A 20,893-nucleotide genomic window follows, 5' to 3' on the forward strand; every position below is an offset into this window, starting at 1 on the left:
TATGACATCACAAAGTCTCCATGATTATGTGGACAAAGAGACCTGAGTGCCCTTCCGGTTGATGAATAGTGTAAATTTGTCAAACTGTAAGTCTTTAAATCCCACTGATACTGCGGTGTTTGATTCTAAACCCATCTTCTGAAGGGACAGGAGGCGTGTCTTCTTTTGTCTCCCACACGCTGTGGGCGTATCCCACAAAGGATGGAGGAGGAGCTAAATTATGGACTTTTACAACAAACAAGTTCAAAATAATACTTTGCTTAAAGGTGGATATTTTCTGCCAAATTGTGGGACTTTGGAAATATTGAAAGTGAAGCCAAATCCTTTTACTGTAAAATTTAGATTTAATTAAAAATTAAAAAGCTAAAATGTAGATAAATTAAAAATAAAATGTGGGGATTTGCTTCTTTTTCATTCTAATAGTTTAATCCTCATTTTATTATTCATGAAATGGTTGTAAGCCAAAAAGGTAAATATTTTAAATGCGTTGGTTAAATGACAGACATTGATTTAAAGATTCCACTCTGATGACAGACTGCTCACATGGGTTTGAACCCGGTGTTGAACTGGTTTAAACTGGGTATCTGCACTTTTGGATGTTCTTCACTTTTGTAATATGACAAAGCGCAGTTGACGGTTTTTAATGATTTTATGACTACAGGTGAAAATATCTGATTATTTGGTGAAGAATATTATTGAGCTCTGCTGGGTTGCCGGTGTGATTCCCTGCACAGCCTTTGACAGTTATTTTATTTGCTTACAATACTGTTTTTTGTTTGTTTGTTTGTTTGTTTGTTTTTAGCATCATGATAATGTGTTTTAACGGTAATGTGCGTGACGGCGGTGCGGGATGGAGGACACACCGACAGCAGTGCTCCCTGCCGGGCGGAGCGCGATCCTCCGCGGGGATATGGTCCTGATGTTGCGGTTGGAGGAGGTGATGATGCTGCACGAAGAGGAGACTAAATGCGCCTTTCAGCCGCGCATTGTCCCTCAGTCTCTGTGGCGCAATGGAATATCGCGCTGGACTTCTAATCCAGAGGTTCCGGGTTCGAGTTCCGGCAGAGATGTGTGTGAAGGATGCTGGTGGCTTTTTGCGACATAGTCTTCTTTTTGCGCGTGCACGAGCCTTCACCGCGCAAAGGTCAGCGCATAAATATGCAGCTGCCCGGCGCCGCGCGGACACACGCAGGACGGGTGGACACAAAAGAAGACTTACACAGACAAAATAAGAAAATAAAACAAATATCTATAAATCTACATATCTTCTTGCTACCAATGATGGTCTGGAACTGCCTCCCAGTTTGGGACCATCCCCCTGGAGTACAGGGTTCAAACGTTCCCTCAATACACATCATGTCCCACAGGGGGGGTCAGAGGGTGTTTGGGTCTCAGTGCTCACCCCCCGGGATCTCTGTCATGTACTACAGAGCGCACTGGGAAGCGGGATGAGACCTTCACCTCTGTGGACACGACCTGCACCCAGATCAACTCCCTGATCTGGTGCAGGACGTGTTGAAAATTGCAGCAATTCAATCTTATACTTCACAGAATTGTTTGTGTGTCTGACAGGCTGCAGGCAAATTACAGCAGCAGCTTCATAGACACCATCACCAGACTATAAGTCGAGGTGAGTCCCCATGATGAGGCTGTGATCACTGACGCTGAAGTCATTTATCTGACGTTTCATTGATACCACAGAAACAGGGGTGCTGGGTGCCAATAGGCAGGCCAGGCAACTGCTTGGGGCCTCCAGCCCCCCGGGGGCCCCAGAGGGCTTTGAACCAATTCAGAACCACATCAGCAGTGACAAATGGAAAGTTTGCCTTGACGGCCGTCTCATGGTCTCTGATGGCCCCCCCATACCCCCCACCCCTCACAGAAAGTGCCATGTAAACAAACAGCACGCTGCTGAACCACGCAGCAGCATCAACTCCATCAAAATGAAAAGAAGTCATCTTTCTGAAAGTGACAAAAGACAGAGAAAATAAGGAGGAAGAAGAGAAAACAAGCCGGTGGTGAGTGTGACGGCTTCATGTGGCTCATTTAGCTCAAAGCAACGGATCCTCTCACAGTTTGAACTTAGCCAGTCCCAGTCTGACACAGGTTGTTTGTAGCATTCTGTGCGTGCCGAAAGTATTCACAGCACTTCACAAGTCCACATTTTGTTCTGTTACAGCCTTATTAGAAAATGGATGAAATTCATTTTTTTCCTCAAACTTCTACACGCAATACCCCATAATGACAATGCTCAGTTATGTGCATAGCTATTTAATTCTTTGCTTATGGGCATTAACACATGCAAAATCATCATCACAGAATTATTCAAATTTTCGTGACGGGGTTTTTTTTTTAAACTCACTCTAACCCTACTCCTAAAAACTTGTTGTTGTGAGTAGAATTTTGAGGGAAAAATGAATTCACTAGATTTTGAAATAAGACTGTAACATAAAATGTGGAAAAAGTGAAGTAAATTTTGACTTGTTCCATTGGTGTATTTATTTTTTTTTATTTTTTTTTTTACTTGTTATAAGTGCAGGACTACTTTGTGTCCCAAGGGTGAATAAATGATCTCCCTGCATCAACAAAACAGTCAGCTTCTGTGGAGGCTTTCAAGTCCAGACTTAAGATGCACTTATTTTCCCTTTCATATGACTAGCATACTGGCATAGTATGTTACTATGCTTTTTACCCTTTTAATTCATTTTATTAGTAAACGGAGCGGGTCGCGACCTCAACTTTATCAAAATTCTGGGTCTTTTAGTGAAGCTTAGGGCTAGTGGCCGGCGATCACTTTAGTATTTCTTCTGTTTTTCAAATTATACTGTTTTGTTGTTTTTTTTTTTCTCTCTTTCTGTTTGAGGTGCGGCTCCATCCAGAGATGGGTGTGGTGTCTGTTTCTGTAACCCTCCTGTCCTGTGCACAGGCAACATTTCCTGTATATTCGTTTTGTAAATTGTTTTGTAATTTGTATCTGTATCATGGCCCAAGCAGAGGGTCACCCCTTTGAGTCTGGTCTGCTTGAGGTTTCTTCCTCAAATCATCAGAGGGAGTTTTTTCTTCCCACTGTGGCCTGTGTTCTTGTTCTGGGGGTTGGTAAGGTTAGACCTTACTCATGTGAAGGACCTTGAGGCAACTTGTTGATTTGGCACTAAATAAATGAAAATAAATTGAATTGAAAAATACAAGTTGAATTAGCTGAGAAAACTGATTTTGAGCTTTATTTGGTTCGTATTTGCATGTGTTGAATATTTTATAAATAAAACAGAAGCTTAAAAATCATTAATCAGTACTACCTCCATATGTGGTACTTCAAGAAGCACGACCTCCATTCCTGGTACTTCAAGCAGTATTACCTCCATATCTGGTACTTCAAGCAGTACTACTCTATGTGCATCCACAATCAGTGACCAGTCAGCATCACCAATAGTGCAATAATAGTAAAACAAATTCTGATGTGCACATTGGAAGTTTATATTTTACATTTTTGTCAGTATTGCGTTTATTCTATTTGTATGATGAAAGCTGGTCAGAGGGCCTCCGTGGAATTTTTTTGCTTGGGGCCCCATGAGACCCTCACAGCGCCACGGAGCTCCAAACCACCGACGATCACTTGCAAAGATCTGACCTGACTGACCTCTGAGCGGTTTCATCCACATGCCGCCAAGTTATTTGAGAAGCGACGTGACACGTCTTCTTTTTAACAATGGACTGTACCCATAAAGCAGCAGGTAAAAAATGTTTTGCCTTTTTCTGAGCTGTCAGAATGTCTGTGGCTTCCCTCACTCGTCTCCTTTGTGGACGGTCACTGAGTTTTTGAGATGGATTCAGCACACTGTGTACTGGAGAATCAGCACCACGGACAGTTCTCCTCAGAACATTTACCCAGCAGGTCTGGTGATTTACTGATTCATCAATCATCAGTCAGACACAAATCAGACAAAGCTGTTCAACATTTTATACTGTTATTCAGAAAATTTAAATCCATCAAGTCAGCGGGCGACTGCATAGCATCTGAAACAGAAGGAAAATAAACAAACCAAAACCGTAAGTGATACGGAAATTAATTAGGAGCCAGTGAAGGTGCATGAGGAGGTGATGTGCCGCCAAGGCTTCGTGCAGGTGACAGTTGAGTTTTGTACTTATTGTAGCCTGTCCAGAGCATTGTTGAGGAGAACAATCAGAACATCACAGCAGTCATCCAGGAAGGAAGTGATGACAGCATGAATGAGGATTTCAGCTGTGCAGTCGGGGAGTGATAGGCAAAGTCTGTAGATGTTCTTGAGCTGATAAAAGGCAGATTTACAGATGAGTTTGACATGTGACTGAAATCACAAGGTGGAGTTCAGAATGACATCTAGGTTATCGACTTCCAGGATGGAGAGATGGAGCAGCCATCAATGTCACGAGTCCCTGTTTCTGTCCTTCGTTAGTAAATGGTAAATGGACTGCATTTATATTGCACTTTTCCATCTGCATCAGACGCTCAAAGTGCTTTACTCATCTATGCCTCACATTCACCCCGATGTCAGGCTGCTGCCATACAAGGTGCTCACTACACACCGGGAGCAACTAGGGGATTAAGGACCTTGCCCAAGGGCCCTTAGTGATTTTTCGGTCAGGCTGGGATTTGAACTGAGGATCCTCTGATCTCAAGCCCAACGCTTAACCACTAGACCATCACCTCACCCTACTCTTCTGTTTCTCTCAGCCAGCCAAATCTGTGCACTTACAGAAGAAGTAAGTTCAACAGACCTTGAGGCACATTGGCATATGTGCTCATCCCTGGATTCTGTAATGTGAAGCAGATGATAGTCTATGATTTCCCCTGGATGGGACCTTAGCCCATCACAGGTTACTACCCCAAGTTAAATCTGGTTAAAATTTGCAGTTTGGTGGACTCGTTCAATGCAGATAAAGTATCTTGTCCAAGGACACAGGCAGGTTGTGTGACCAAGAATCAAACCTGGGTCTACATATTGGTAGCTCAACTTCTTCTTCTCCATGGTCCTCTGCTGGAAATGAGTGGATTGTCTCCTCTGGATCAGGGGAGAGTTCCTGCCCCATGAATAGGGGGTAAGCTGGAGCATGAGGTCAACAGACAAACTGAAGCTGCGTCTGAGGACCTGTGGACACTACCAGACCTATAGCTCACAGACATGAGGATCCTCTATTATTATCTGGTCTTACACTCAGGGACCAGGTGACAAGCTTGGATATCTGGGAGGGACTTGCAGTAGAGCTGCTGATTCTTCACTTTGAAAGAAGCTGGCTGAGGTGATCATGCCCCCTGGTTGTCTCCCTAGGGAGGTCTTCCAGGCATGTCCGACGTGGAGGAGGCCCCAGGGAAGATCCAGGACATACTGGAAGGATCATATCTCACAACTGTCTTGGGAATGCCTCAGGATCCCCTGCGAAGATTTACAGGACTTGGCACAGGATGGGGAAGTATAGGTCGAGCTGCTTGGTCTGCTGCCAACATGATTCAGACTCACTTAAGCAGCAGAAAATGAATGAATGAAAGAAGGAACTTCTCCTGGTTGGCCAAATCCTACTGAGCTATCTGCTTTGGGACGCAAACCTTGTTCCACTCTTGCCGGTCTCCCCTTCACTGGATTAAAGATAACACTTCTGACACGCGGGGGTGTAGCACCAAATTCTGGGCCCTAGGTACTAGCCATATTGACCCCCCCCCCCCCACACACACACACACACACACACACACACACTTTTATGTTCTTTGTTATTAACTCAAACACCAAATTTCTAATGCGTAGTCAAACCAGGTCTAAATCATGTATACCTTAGATCACACCTGGGAGTCAGAACCCTTTTTAAAGTTGGGGAAGCAATATTGAGTTGGGGGTCTGGGGGACCAAACTGTACCATTTTCTACAAAAATGGTGCAATTTGGTGCATTCTCGTCTGTTAAAATGCACAGGAATGCACCAAATTGCACGATTTTTCCACTGACAACATATTTCAGCAAGAATCCACTAAAGTATTTTAAAGGCCTGACTAAAGTGTAAAATGTTATATTTAATAAGATATTTTCATGAAAAAAGACAGAAATGTGCAGTTTACTGCATTTTATTTTTTTCTTGTGTAAAAACAGCTTAGATGTGGTTTGACTGAAACAAATTGTCATTAAACTTAATAAAACAGGGATGAAGTGGAGGTTTAAGAGTCACTAGGTGTTCACAGGAAACACATTTCTATATTTATTTATGTTCATTGTTAGTTGGTTTAATCTTTTCTGTTTTGTTTTATCAGATTCTTTTTGTCCATTTCTCTAAAACTGTATTGTGGCATTATTAGTGATTATTACTATTATTGTTGTTGTTTCTATTATTATTATTATTATTGATATATAAATAAAAATAAATGAATAAAATATTACAATCTGTAATACATTTGACTCTTTTACGACAACAAACGCTGAGCCATGAATTATTATACAGAAAACAAATGTGCTGACAGCTGCAACAGCTTAATGCTAACTTTAAGATTGAAAACGCCATAGACATGCTAACGCATTAGCATCAGCCCCCTTTTTAAGTTATAAAATACATCTATCAACTGTTTGAGAAGACCATAACAGGTCAGTTTAACATAAAAAGGTAAATGCTACTCACAGACATATGCTCTTTGGGGTTTTAGTGGGGAAAAATTAAGATTAAGCAAAATAAAACACTGAATCAACAAAGCACCAGATCGAAGCACTGCTTCGATCTGTGAAGCAGTGCTTCGATTGGTTTAAGTTTCAAAGCAAAGCCGAGCTGCAGAAATGGTTGATTTATATGGAAGAATCGAAACATTTGCGGTAAAACAAAGTTATTTAACAACTAATTGATGACTAAATTAGTTGACAACTATTTTATTAATTGATTAAATCGATTAGTTGTTTCAGCACTACTAAACACCTCCTTTTTCTGTCAGTTTGGGATGTGTGTGGGGGGGGGGGGGGGAGTGTCGCCTGTGCGCCTGGACTAAACCATTGTAGAACTGTGCAGGGGTGGAAGGGCCCTCAGAGATCTTTCAATATTATTGTTAGAGCAGAATTTTGTTTTGCAACATTTATACATTCATTCTAATTATATTCTTTTACAACATGAATTGTATGGACATTAATAACATGCAACACAAAAATGTATTTAATGCCAGTTTTTTGTGGCCCCCCCCCCCCCATGCTCTGGACCCTGGGTACATAGTACCCCCCCCCCATGCTCTGGACCCTGGGTACATAGTACCCCCCCCCCATGCTCTGGACCCTGGGTACATAGTACCCCCCCCCCCATGCTCTGGGCCCTGGGTACATAGTACCCCCCCCCCCATGCTCTGGGCCCTGGGTACATAGTACCCCCCCCCAGTCCGACGCCCCTGCTGACACGTGTCTGAGACTGTGGACTCGCTGATATTCTCAGCACACTGTGAATGAACGGGGTAATAATGTCCAGTGATAAGACACATTCTGGAGATCTGTAACAATCAACTCTGGACGACCTCAGCTGTCTCACTTTCTGTCTCATTTTGCTGTGAGACACAAATGCAAAGAGGAGACGATCGAATAAGTGATTAAGGTGACTGCAGAGTATCTGCTCCATCTCCTCGGCAGCCCGGACCCTCTGGCCCCGTTATCCCAACGGTACGGGCCAAATCGTATTAAAATCCCCTCCCTCCCCTCCTCCCTCCCTCCGTCGTTCCCTCCCTCCCTCCCCTCTTTCAGACAGACTGTTTTTGCTGCAGTGAACGGTGGCCGCGCAGCGACACACACGCACAGCCGAGCCAAGAAAAACAAGGAGATATTTTTCATTAAAAAAAGGAGGAAAAGTCGAGAAAAGCAAGTTGTTTGGAGCATCCGGACGCGCGGCCGCTGCGCATCACAGGATTGTTACCGGGGACCTGGTTGGGGATCAGCGTCAACAAAAGCGGACTCCGGAGGCGGATTGTGACGGTGTGTGGTTCGAATCCTCTCGCACTTTGTTGTGTCCGGCCGCGCAGCCCGGAGGGGCGGCCGGGAGGAGACACACTGCTGCTGACGCGTTTTCCGTCTCCAGGAATGTGTTGGTGCATGTGCGTGCGCGCGGGACAACGGGTAGGTGGCTCGATGCGCGTGTAATCCGTTACGCGAGACACACACACCCACACAGAGCTGCGTTCTGTTGTGGCGCTGTCTGCGCTCCGACGCAGCCGCGCGCACGCACGCGCCCCCCGCGCCTGTAGGAAGAGTCGCTGTGCAAAGTGTAGAAAACGTGCAGAATGTGGCCCGTGGAAAGGCGCGCGTCACGAGCACGCACATTTTCTCATGCAGTTCCAGTTTTGTTTCCATCAACAGCAGGAAAGCCACGATAATCCACAGACTCCCCGCGCCCCGCCCTCTGGCCACGCCCTGCTCCGCCCCGCCTGCAGCCGGGAGCGCAGGAGCACAGCGCGCGAGACGCAAAAGAGCGCGTGCGGACGTGAGTGCGCCTCACAGACAACTGTGCACACGTCGGGTGCCGCGTGCGCTGCCAGCATCCCTCCTGCTCTGCCAGCTCTCTGTGCGCGCGCTCAATTGCCTTATTCTTAATTAGTGGGACTTAACAGGAGTCAGTTCCAGCTGTCAAAAGCGCCAAATCTCCCGCCAAAGTGGGACATTGTATCCCCCTTGTCCTCATTACCACACACTCGCCACCGCCACCTTCAGTCGCCTATCAGCGCAGCGTGACGCCCACAGGTCAATGAATACCCGTGGAGCCGCGCCGCGGGGCCAAACGGTTGTTCAGCAGCAGCAGTGATGCAATCAGAGGCCATTGGTTCCTGTTTGTGTTCTTTATGTGTTCCGTGTTCTCCCGGCAGGTGACACTCCTGAGCTCCTCTGCCCTCCCAGACGGGCCGACCATGGCCTTCCCATCAGCCCCTGCTGTGTTATGGAGCCTTAACTTACTGACAGCACTGCTCACTGCTGCCGTTCACAGCAACATCATCTACGGTAAGCACCGCTCCTTCTTCACCTGTCGGCCCCGGAGCCCCTGACCTCCCTGACTTCTCTGATCTGACTTCTCTGACCCTGCTGTCTCTCGTGGTGTCTGTTATTTGTTGATTTGTCTTTTTTTAATTGTGTCCTGTGTGATGATGAGAGATTTGTAGATCTGTTAATAAGCACATGGGGACCCCCCCATAGTGGTCCATAGTGGAATTTCTGCAGTTGTTTTTGAGTAATTTGGTGAACTTCCATATTGACTAGGAGCTTCATGCTCCTGTAGCTTCTTACTCGCAGTTATCTGCCAACAATATCAGGTGTGTTGTTTTGATCACGGCACATTTCCAGAGGAGGATCCAGTGTGACGGTGCCTCAGTGCTGAGGAACCAACAACTGCAAGAGAGGAGGTCCACGTATCACACGACTGTGGCTCCTCTCAAGAGATGGGAAAGGACCATGCGTCTGCTTGGGTGATTGCCAACCAGGACTCAAGGTGGTTCCATCTGAAGGTGGAACCTCAACCTCGACTTAGTTTAAAACAAACTCTGAATGTCACACAGACTAAAATGAACCACTAGTATATAAAGAGGTCATCTTCAGTTAATGCTTTTATCCAAATCAAAGTCAATATCAATAGCTTCTGTTACATCAGCCTACATGTCAGGTGACAAGCAGATGAATAAAATGGACCCAAAATCAAATCAAATCAATTTTATTTACGAGGTCTGTTACAAAAGTATCCGACCTTTTTATTTTTGTCAAAAACCATATGGATTTGAATCACGTGTGATTGCATCAGCCAAGCTTGAACCTTCATGCGCATGCGTGAGTTTTTTCACGCCTGTCGGTTGCGTCATTCGCCTGTGAGCAGGCTTTGTGTGAGCAGTGGTCCACCCCTCTCGTCGGATTTTTATTGTGAATAAATGTCTGAACGATTTGGAGCTTTGCTGCATCAATTTTTTCCAGAAACTGTGAGAGACCTGCAGGTGGACACCATTCGGAAAATTCAGATGGCTTTCAGGGACAATCTTATGGGGATTACACAGATTAAGGAGTGTTACTGCCCATTTAAACTGTGACTGTCCAGCGTTGGGACCAGGAGGCAGAGCTGTGGTCTTATACACCTCTCTGCAGCTTCTCTCCCCCTGCCATCCCCTCATTACCCCATCCCCGTAGAGACGGTGCCTGCTCCCAGACCACCAATAACCAGCAAAAATCTATTTAAGCATAAAAATTCAAAAAGAAAAAATAATATAGCACCTTCAACTGCACCACAGACTAAAACAGTTAAATGTGGTCTATTAAACATTAGGTCTCTCTCTTCTAAGTCCCTGTTGGTAAATGATATAACAATTGATCAACGTATTGATTTATTCTGCCTAACAGAAACCTGGTTACAGCAGGATGAATATGTTAGTTTAAATGAGTCAACACCCCCGAGTCACACTAACTGTCAGAATGCTCGTAGCACGGGCCGGGGCGGAGGATTAGCAGCAATCTTCCATTCCAGCTTATTAATTAATCAAAAACCCAGACAGAGCTTTAATTCATTTGAAAGCTTGTCTCTTAGTCTTGTCCATCCAAATTGGAAGTCCCAAAAACCAGTTTTATTTGTTATTATCTATCGTCCACCTGGTCGTTACTGTGAGTTTCTCTGTGAATTTTCAGACCTTTTGTCTGACTTAGTGCTTAGCTCAGATAAGATAATTATAGTGTGCGATTTTAATATCCACACAGATGCTGAGAATGACAGCCTCAACACTGCATTTAATCTATTATTAGACTCTATCGGCTTTGCTCAAAAAGTAAATGAGTCCACCCACCACTTTAATCATATCTTAGATCTTGTTCTGACTTATGGTATGGAAATAGAAGATTTAACAGTATTCCCTGAAAACTCCCTTCTGTCTGATCATTTTTTAATAACATTTACATTTACTCTGATGGACTACCCTGCAGTGGGGAATAAGTTTCATTACACTAGAAGTCTTTCAGAAAGCGCTGTAACTAGGTTTAAGGATATGATTCCTTCGTTATGTTCTCTAACGTCATATACCAACACAGAGCAGAGTAGCTACCTAAACTCTGTAAGGGAGATAGAGTATCTCGTCAATAGTTTTACATCCTCTTTGAAGACAACTTTGGATGCTGTAGCTCCTCTGAAAAAGAGAGCTTTAAATCAGAAGTGTCTGACTCCATGGTATAACTCACAAACTCGTAGCTTAAAGCAGATAACCCGTAAGTTGGAGAGGAAATGGCGTCTCACTAACTTAGAAGATCTTCACTTAGCCTGGAAAAAGAGTTTGTTGCTCTATAAAAAAGCCCTCCGTAAAGCTAGGACATCTTTCTACTCATCACTAATTGAAGAAAATAAGAATAACCTCAGGTTTCTTTTCAGCACTGTAGCCAGGCTGACAAAGAGTCAGAGCTCTATTGAGCTGAGTATTCCATTAACTTTAACTAGTAATGACTTCATGACTTTCTTTGCTAACAAAATTTTGACTATTAGAGAAAAAATTACTCATAACCATCCCAAAGATGTATCGTTATCTTTGGCTGCTTTCAGTGATGCCGGGATTTGGTTAGACTCTTTCTCTCCGGTTGTTCTGTCTGAGTTATTTTCATTGGTTGCTTCGTCCAAACCATCGGCATGTTTATTGGACCCCATTCCTGCCAGGCTGCTCAAGGAAGTCCTACCATTATTTAATGCTTCAATCTTAAATATGATCAATCTATCTTTGTTAGTTGGTTATGTACCACAGGCCTTTAAGGTGGCAGTAATTAAACCATTACTTAAAAAGCCATCACTTGACCCAGCTATCTTAGCTAATTATAGGCCAATTTCCAACCTTCCTTTTCTCTCAAAGATTCTTGAGAGGGTAGTTGTAAAACAGCTAACTGATCATCTGCAGAGGAATGGTCTATTTGAAGAGTTTCAGTCAGGTTTTAGAATTCATCATAGTACAGAAACAGCATTAGTGAAGGTTACAAATGATCTTCTTATGGCCTCGGACAGTGGACTTATCTCTGTGCTTGTTCTGTTAGACCTCAGTGCTGCTTTTGATACTGTTGACCATAAAATTTTATTACAGAGATTAGAGCATGTCATAGGTATTAAAGGCACTGCGCTGCGGTGGTTTGAATCATATTTGTCTAATAGATTACAGTTTGTTCATGTAAATGGGGAATCTTCTTCACAGACTAAAGTTAATTATGGAGTTCCACAAGGTTCTGTGCTAGGACCAATTTTATTCACTTTATACATGCTTCCCTTAGGCAGTATTATTAGACGGTATTGCTTAAATTTTCATTGTTACGCAGATGATACCCAGCTTTATCTATCCATGAAGCCAGAGGATACACACCAATTAGCTAAACTGCAGGATTGTCTTACAGACATAAAGACATGGATGACCTCTAATTTCCTGCTTTTAAACTCAGATAAAACTGAAGTTATTGTACTTGGCCCCACAAATCTTAGAAGCATGGTGTCTAACCAGATCGTTACTCTGGATGGCATTTCCCTGATCTCTAGTAATACTGTGAGAAATCTTGGAGTTATTTTTGATCAGGATATGTCATTCAACGCGCATATTAAACAAATATGTAGGACTGCCTTTTTGCATTTACGCAATATCTCTAAAATCAGAAAGGTCTTGTCTCAGAGTGATGCTGAAAAACTAATTCATGCATTTATTTCCTCTAGGCTGGACTATTGTAATTCATTATTATCAGGTTGTCCTAAAAGTTCCCTAAAAAGCCTTCAGTTGGTTCAGAATGCTGCAGCTAGAGTACTGACGGGGACTAGCAGGAGAGAGCATATCTCACCCGTGTTGGCCTCTCTTCATTGGCTTCCTGTTAATTCTAGAATAGAATTTAAAATTCTTCTTCTTACTTATAAGGTTTTGAATAATCAGGTCCCATCTTATCTTAGGGACCTCGTAGTACCATATTACCCCATTAGAGCGCTTCGCTCTCAGACTGCGGGCTTACTTGTAGTTCCTAGGGTTTGTAAGAGTAGAATGGGAGGCAGAGCCTTCAGCTTTCAGGCTCCTCTCCTGTGGAACCAGCTCCCAATTCAGATCAGGGAGACAGATACCCTCTCTACTTTTAAGATTAGGCTTAAAACTTTCCTTTTCGCTAAGGCTTATAGTTAGGGCTGGATCGGGTGACCCTGGACCATCCCTTGGTTATGCTGCTTTAGACGTAGATTGTGGGGGGGTTCCCATGATGCACTGTTTCTTTCTCTTTTTGCTCCGTATGCATCACTCTGTATTTAATCATTAGTGATCGATCTCTGCCCCCCTTCACGGCATGTCTTTTTCCTGGTTTTTTCCCTCAGCCCCAACCAGTCTCAGCAGAAGACTGCCCCTCCCTGAGCCTGGTTCTGCTGGAGGTTTCTTCCTGTTAAAAGGGAGTTTTTCCTTCCCACTGTTGCCAAGTGCTTGCTCATAGGGGGTCGTTTTGACCGTTGGGGTTTTTCATAATTATTGTATGGCCTTGCCTTACAATATAAAGCGCCTTGGGGCAACTGTTTGTTGTGATTTGGCGCTATATAAGAAAAAAGTTGATTGATTGATTGATTTAAAGACCGCCCACAGCGGCTGAGAGCGCGGCGCGCCGATCGACAGGCTGAAACAACCAGATCATTTCCAACGTGAAGGCTTTGTTGATCCGGGACGTCGTCTGACTTCCACAAAAATGGCAGAAGACGTGGACATGAAGACTTTTTCGGCACATTCCACTGTTAGAGGAGTTTTTTTCATGGAAAGAGAAGCGGAGGGATGCGCCACGGAGCTGCGAATGGCACGGACAAAACCACCTCCGTGTTGATCTCACAGGACGGCTTTCAGATGGCTTTCAGATGGCTTTCGGTGGCTTTTCAGTCGTGTGACTATCCGAGAAATTGTGCATGAGCTGGACATGCCAGAACATGTCCTGTGAGGCTTCATCACGGCGTTGCTTTGCGCCATGCGGCTCCACCGCGACGCGCGGAATTCCTCCGCACGTCTGTCTCAATGTGCCAAAAAAGTGCAGATGTTCACGTCTTTCGCAATTCCTGTGGAGGTCAGACGACGTCCCGGATCAAGACAGCGTCCAGTGTGGAAATGAATGGCACATTCCACTGTTGCAGGAGTTTTTGTCATGGAAAGAGGAGCGGAGGAATTTCGCGCATCGCGGTGGAGCCGCATGGTGCAAAACAACGCCGTGATGAAGCCTCACAGGACATGTTCTGGCTTGTCCAGCTCATGCACAATTTCTCGGATAGTCATACGACTGAAAAGCCACCAAAAGCCGTCTGAAAGCTGTCCTGTGAGACCAACACGGAGGTGCTTTTGTCCGCGCCATTCACGGCTCCGTGGTGCATCCCTCCGCTTCTCTTTCCATGAAAAAAACTCCTGTAACAGTGGAATGTGCCGAAAAAGTCTTTATGTCCACGTCTTCTGCCATTTTTGTGGAAGTCAGTCAACGTCCCGGATCAACAAAGCCTTCACGTTGGAAATGATCCGGTTGTTTCAGTGGGGTTTGAGCCTGTCGATCGGCGCTCGGAGCGCGCCGCACTCTCAGCCGCTGTAGGCGGTCTTTAAACTGGCTGGAGCACTCCTTAATCTGTGTAATCCCCATAAAATCGTCCCTGAAAGCCATCTGAATTTTCCAAATGGTGTCCACCTGGAGGTCTCTCACAGTTTCTAGAAAAAATTTATGCAGCAAAGCTCCAAATCTTTCAGACATTTATTCGCAACAAAAATCCGACGAGAGGGATGGACCACTGCTCACACAAAGCCCGCTAACAGGTGAATGACGCAACCGACAGGCGTGAAAAAACTCACGCATGCGCACGAAGGTTCAAGCTTGGCTGATGCAATCACACGTGATTCAAATCCATATGGTTTTTGCAAAAAATAAAAAGGTCGGATACTTTTCTAACAGACCTCGTATATGGCGCCAAATCACAACAAACAGTTGCCCCAAAGCGCTTTATATTGTAAGGCAAAAGCCATACAATAATTACAGAAAAACCCCAACAGTCAAAACGACCCCCTGTGAGCAAGCACTTGGTGACAGTGGGAAGGAAAAACTCCCTTTTAACAGGAAGAAACCTCCAGCAGAACCAGTCTCAGGGAGGGGCAGTCTTCTGCTGGGAGTGTTTGGGGCTGAGGGAGAGAACCAGGAAAAAGACATGCTGTGGAAGAGAGCAGAGATCAGTCACTAATGATTAAATGCAGAGTGGTGCATACAGAGCAAAAAGAGAAAGAAACACTCAGTGCAGACTATCACGGGCTGACTCTGTGAAATAAGTGATTTTATTTACCAAAAAAGACGAGTCAAGAATCCAAAGCATGGGCAGAAAGTCAGCGGATCTGAAGACTCAGCTTGCGGCAAAACAGGTGGCGAGGTTGGGCATGGCCAGCACAGAAGGTTAGTCAGGGACGGAGTGAGGACTGGATGAATAGGCTGGTCTTTTAAACTGCACTGGAGTAGATGATTGATTGCAGGTGTGAGTTGCAAGTAGGTCAGCCACATCCAGCCTAAGACTCACAACACAAACAGAACTCCGGTGGTGGTGGTGGTGGCGGTGGGGCGGCACAGGATACAAACAGAAAAAGATAACATCCTAACATTAGGAATGGAGTTCATTTTTTTTGCTCAAGGATACTCCAGCACATAAATTGGCTTGACCCTTTGGCCTTTTGGATTGTGAGTCACCCAGTCTGTCAGATGAGCGCAGTCACTTCAATATAACAACCACAGATTGAGGAACATGGACTGACATCACCATGGCAGATTTTACTAAGTGGTAAAGCTAATGGAGAGTCAGTGCCTCAGTTTTCAATTGGTAAAGTGGTTCTGGAGCTGCCAGTTCAAGGTCTCATCAACCATTAAACAACCACTACATGGTGCTTTTCTTAATGTGTGCTGGAGAAGCAGGCATCTACGAACCATAAGTCAGTGGTTTCAGTGTCTGGTTGACTGTTGAAGTGCCCTTAACCAAGATCCCAGTCCCTTCTTAACCCATGAGCAGACTGACCCCATATGAAGGTGGGAAATATGTGGACGGAAACAAAATACAAGACGTTACAGCACCTGACGGTCTGCCCTGTCAAACCCTCGAGAGCACTGTGCAGCAGTGTAATGCTGTGGCATTTGTTTGAGTGCTCCAGTCCCCGGGTGAAGGAGTATGCCGTTGTACATTACTGCACGGGATAAGACCTTAACACCACCCTTGATGTTCTTACAGAAGCTCGAGTGTTAATCCCACCAGCAGTTTACAGGGTGGCGACCACCTGGATACCAACGAACATCCCAGACAGAGTCATTTGGGGCTTAGTGTCTTTCTTATAACTAAAGTAATGGATTCAAGCCACTGACCCTCTGGTTCATGGATGGTCCACTCCACTGAGCTATGATTTGCCTAAGATTTTCATAGTCTCCCCCCCACCCCTTCTGTAGATGGAATGTGAAATCCAGAAAATCTACTTCATGAAGTATCTACATGTTGGGAAGCTATTCTTGGCGGGTGGTGGGCGGGGTGGGTGAGTTGCTAAACTGTGCAGCAGGAGAAAGTTCTGCTTCCTCATGCAGAGTGACATCTCAGCCGCCCTCCTCCCTGGGATCAGGATTAGACTCTCAATCCATCCAGCTCATAGAAGTTTTATGAGACTGATTTTGGAACCAAGATGTGAATTTACAGATCTACATAAGAGAAAAAAAAAACCCAAAACGTTCAGCCCAAATATTTAAGATGCTCAATCTTGATAAACAACCATGAACCAGAAGTGATTTTCTGTCTTTGCAGCTGCGGGGAAAGTGGTATTGATCAGGAACATTTTCCACATCTTCGGATGAAGGGAGAGTGATCCAACAATGGAACCACAAAATCAGTACACAACATAGACCGAGTACTACACAGTACACAACATAGACCGAGTACTACACAGTACACAGCATCCACTGAGTACTACACAGTACATAGCATCGACTGAGTATTACACAGTACATAACATAGACTGAGTATTACACAGTACATAGCATCGACTGAGTATTACACAGTACATAACATAGACTGAGTATTACACAGTACATAGCATCGACTGAGTATTACACAGTACACAGCATCGACTGAGTATTACACAGTACATAACATAGACTGAGTATTACACAGTACATAGCATAGACTGAGTATTACACAGTACATAGCATAGACTGAGTATTACACAGTTCACAGCATCGACTGAGTATTACACAGTTCACAGCATCGACTGAGTATTACACAGTACACAGCATCGACTGAGTATTACACAGTACATAGCATCGACTGAGTATTACACAGTTCACAGCATCGACTGAGTATTACACAGTTCACAACATCGACTGAGTATTACACAGTACATAGCATCGACTGAGTATTACACAGTTCACAGCATCGACTGAGTATTACACAGTTCACAGCATCGACTGAGTATTACACAGTACACAGCATCGACTGAGTATTACACAGTACACAGCATCGACTGAGTATTACACAGTTCACAGCATCGTCTGAGTATTACACAGTTCACAGCATCGACTGAGTATTACACAGTACACAGCATCGACTGAGTATTACACAGTACACAGCATCAACTGAGTATTACACAGTTCACAGCATCGACTGAGTATTACACAGTTCACAGCATCGACTGAGTATTACACAGTACACAGCATCGACTGAGTATTACACAGTACACAGCATCGACTGAGTATTACACAGTTCACAGCATCGACTGAGTATTACACAGTACACAGCATCGACTGAGTATTACACAGTTCACAGCATCGACTGAGTATTACACAGTTCACAGCATCGACTGAGTATTACACAGTACACAGCATCGACTGAGTATTACACAGTACACAGCATCGACTGAGTATTACACAGTTCACAGCATCGACTGAGTATTACACAGTACACAGCATCGACTGAGTATTACACAGTTCACAGCATCGACTGAGTATTACACAGTACACAGCATCGACTGAGTATTACACAGTACACAGCATCGACTGAGTATTACACAGTTCACAGCATCGACTGAGTATTACACAGTTCACAGCATCGACTGAGTATTACACAGTACACAGCATCGACTGAGTATTACACAGTTCACAGCATCGACTGAGTATTACACAGTTCACAGCATCGACTGAGTATTACACAGTACATAGCATCGACCGAGTATTACACAGTACATAGCATTGACTGAGTATTACACAGTACATAGCATCGACTGAGTATTACAAAGTACACAGCATAGACTGAGTATTACACAGTACACAGCATCGACTGAGTATTACACAGTACATAGCATCGACTGAGTATTACACAGTACATAGCATCGACTGAGTATTACACAGTACACAGCATAGACTGAGTATTACTCGCATCAACAACACAATTTTCTCATTGAGACACAGACTCTAGACATGAAGTAGTATAGATATTGTACACAAAAGTACAACAAATATTTTTGAGCAAAAGTGGTCTTCCTTTCTCACTGACAACCACACCTGCTTCTAATCCATCATCAATGCAGAATCAACTAACCATCCAGCAGGTGGCAGACACATCTATGGGATATTGCATAAGCAAAATAAATATGGTTTTTGGATCGATGGGTGCATCAGAGTTCACCAGATTTGACTTTGTCATCAGTATACGTCCTTTAATCTGGTGAGTTTAGATTCCGGTTTCGGTCTGCTGGAGTCTTCTCTATTAACACACACTGAGACTTTTCCAAAGCTGAGGTGAGAAACTCTGGTGAAACCTTCAATAACCCCACAAATGTTCACATTCAAAGTCATCCAAGATGCTGCTTATATGGGCTTTGTGAGGAATGTGCAAAGAAGCAATTAATTCAAATGTCACATCTTCACAGTCAAAAAAGAATGAAAGCTTTATCGCTGTGCAGACAGAGGTGCTAAAATATGTGCAGAAGGAAAGAAGCGCACAGAAACGTTCTTATTGTGCTCAGCGGCTCCACATCCGTGCACACGTGACAGCAGCACAGAGACGAGCAGTAATCACGTCACAGCGTCGAGGTGTGCACACGTTACGCACAGAACGCACGATGCTAATGTGGTGGAAGTAGACCATGTGGTGAAGTGGGCGTGTCTCTGTAATGACATCATCCCTGCTGTGAGCATCGATTGCACATGACCACATTAGCATCTCGAGATTGAAATGACATAACAGCCCAGTGACTGCCGGTAATACGACCTTTAGAGGGCGAAGTGTGTCGATGGCAAAATGGCTCATCGCGTTCAGCCTGCAGCCAGTGAAAAAACTGATGTGCAGGTAGAAACCCTGCCGGCGTTTTCTCCTTCCAGTTGGGATTTAATTGCACAGAGTGATATGTAGCGAGAGCGCTTCTAATAGACGCTCCCTGATTTGCATTTGCAATATATATTCTCTGAGGCTGCTCGCGCTCACCAACGCCACTTCACAAATTTGAACACATCCGTGAATGCACAGTGCACGTGCAGACCGTGCACGTGCATGGTACACATTTACTGTATTTTCGCTGTGTTTGTCTACATCAACTGCTTGTTCTTGTCTGTTGAATTATGCATGTTTGTGTTCCTGCACGGACGTGGGTGAAATGTAGGAAAGTGGAGCTCGAGCTGGTCAGAGGAGGAAAAGGCGACAGAAAGTCAGGGGGAAAACTGGCGCTAAACAAATGCAAATGAAGGTTCTGCCAAGGCCGCAGCAGCGCTGAAGTTGAGAAACAATCTCCAGATTGAAGTGCTGCTGATGAAATATCAATCTCTGGTCGGCGCGCTGACCCCAGCCCTGCAGCTCATTAAAATCCGCGCCGCGTTTCATTATTTGGGTCTGAAAATGATTTTGTCTTGCGCTCAAACGTGCGTCACTTTTGATCACGGTGTTCCTGGCGGGAGGCCTGACCATGCATGACCAATTCTTGCTTTGGTTTCACCTAAGTGCTCTTTTACATTATCATGTCATTCAAGGAGAGTAATTAAACTCAGGATGTCTGACAGTGTTTAAGTGATGAGAAAACACATCAAACTGTGGAAGTGAGAGGAGGATGGACGTGTGGACGAGCCGCCAAATTTACAACATGAGCCTACTTGTTCTCCTTAAAGTGGTATGAAAAGTGTTTTCACTGGTGACGACGGTGTTAAACCGGTGCTGGTCAGAGATCTTCCTGTTTTCAGAATGTTTGCTTGCACTTGTTTCTGTGTAATCAGACGGAGCGTTTGGTTTTTATACGATGTTGGGTGGCGTTATTTTGTCATCACGTCCATCCAGACATCCAAATGAGTGTCTGTCTGTAAACTTTGTGCTTCCTCACAATAACTAAAGAACAGCTTGCAGGGCTCGAAATAGTATGTGCATGTGCTCGTTTGTGCACGTATTATTCGAGCGGTGCACGTAATTTTATACTGCACTTGCACTGGTGCAAGTAACTTTATCCAAGTTTTATCAACTATAAGCACCAGTAAAATTAACCAGTAAAGGAATAAATAAGGGAAAAAAAACATTTCCAGTGTGTTGTCTTCGTCTCTCCTGCGTTTTATGACACACGGAGCGAGTTGCTGTGATCTATTTGTTGTGTTCGCGCGCACACGTAAACAAAGAAAAGAAAAAAAAAACTGGCTGCGGTTCCTCTCTCTGCCCTCAAACTCTATAAATTAATACAATTAATAAAACGTAATTAAAATTAATAAAACGTGCACACGTGTTCCTTTAATTGAGCCCTCAAATTAATAAAACATGCACATGTTTTCCTTTAATTGAGCCCTCAAATTAATAAAACATGCACGTTTTCCTTTAATTGAGCCCTCAAATTAATAAAACATGCACATGTTTTCCTTTAATTGAGCCCTCAAATTAATAAAACATGCACGTTTTCCTTTAATTGAGCCCTC

The 20,893-nt window shown here is 44.2% G+C and overlaps 1 protein-coding gene and 1 non-coding gene across 2 annotated transcripts in view; both read left to right on the plus strand.

The window, feature by feature from the left end:
- The first annotated feature begins 996 nt into the window (after nt 1-996).
- On the plus strand, nt 997-1,070 carry trnar-ucu. Its single transcript has one exon. It is a non-coding gene; the product is annotated as a tRNA-Arg (tRNA).
- A 6,737-nt stretch (nt 1,071-7,807) lies between these two features.
- LOC117522342 (cell adhesion molecule 3-like) overlaps nt 7,808-20,893 on the plus strand; it is a 302,078-nt gene continuing 288,992 nt past the window's right edge. The window contains exons 1-2 of the mRNA XM_034183737.1: nt 7,808-7,954; nt 8,839-8,971. Coding sequence (XP_034039628.1) covers nt 8,881-8,971 — 91 coding nt within the window. The 5' untranslated portion in view covers nt 7,808-7,954; nt 8,839-8,880. The remainder of the gene's footprint in view (nt 7,955-8,838; nt 8,972-20,893) is intronic.

Source organism: Thalassophryne amazonica, chromosome 12 (assembly GCF_902500255.1).
Source record: "Thalassophryne amazonica chromosome 12, fThaAma1.1, whole genome shotgun sequence".
Taxonomy (NCBI): Eukaryota; Metazoa; Chordata; class Actinopteri; order Batrachoidiformes; family Batrachoididae; genus Thalassophryne; species Thalassophryne amazonica.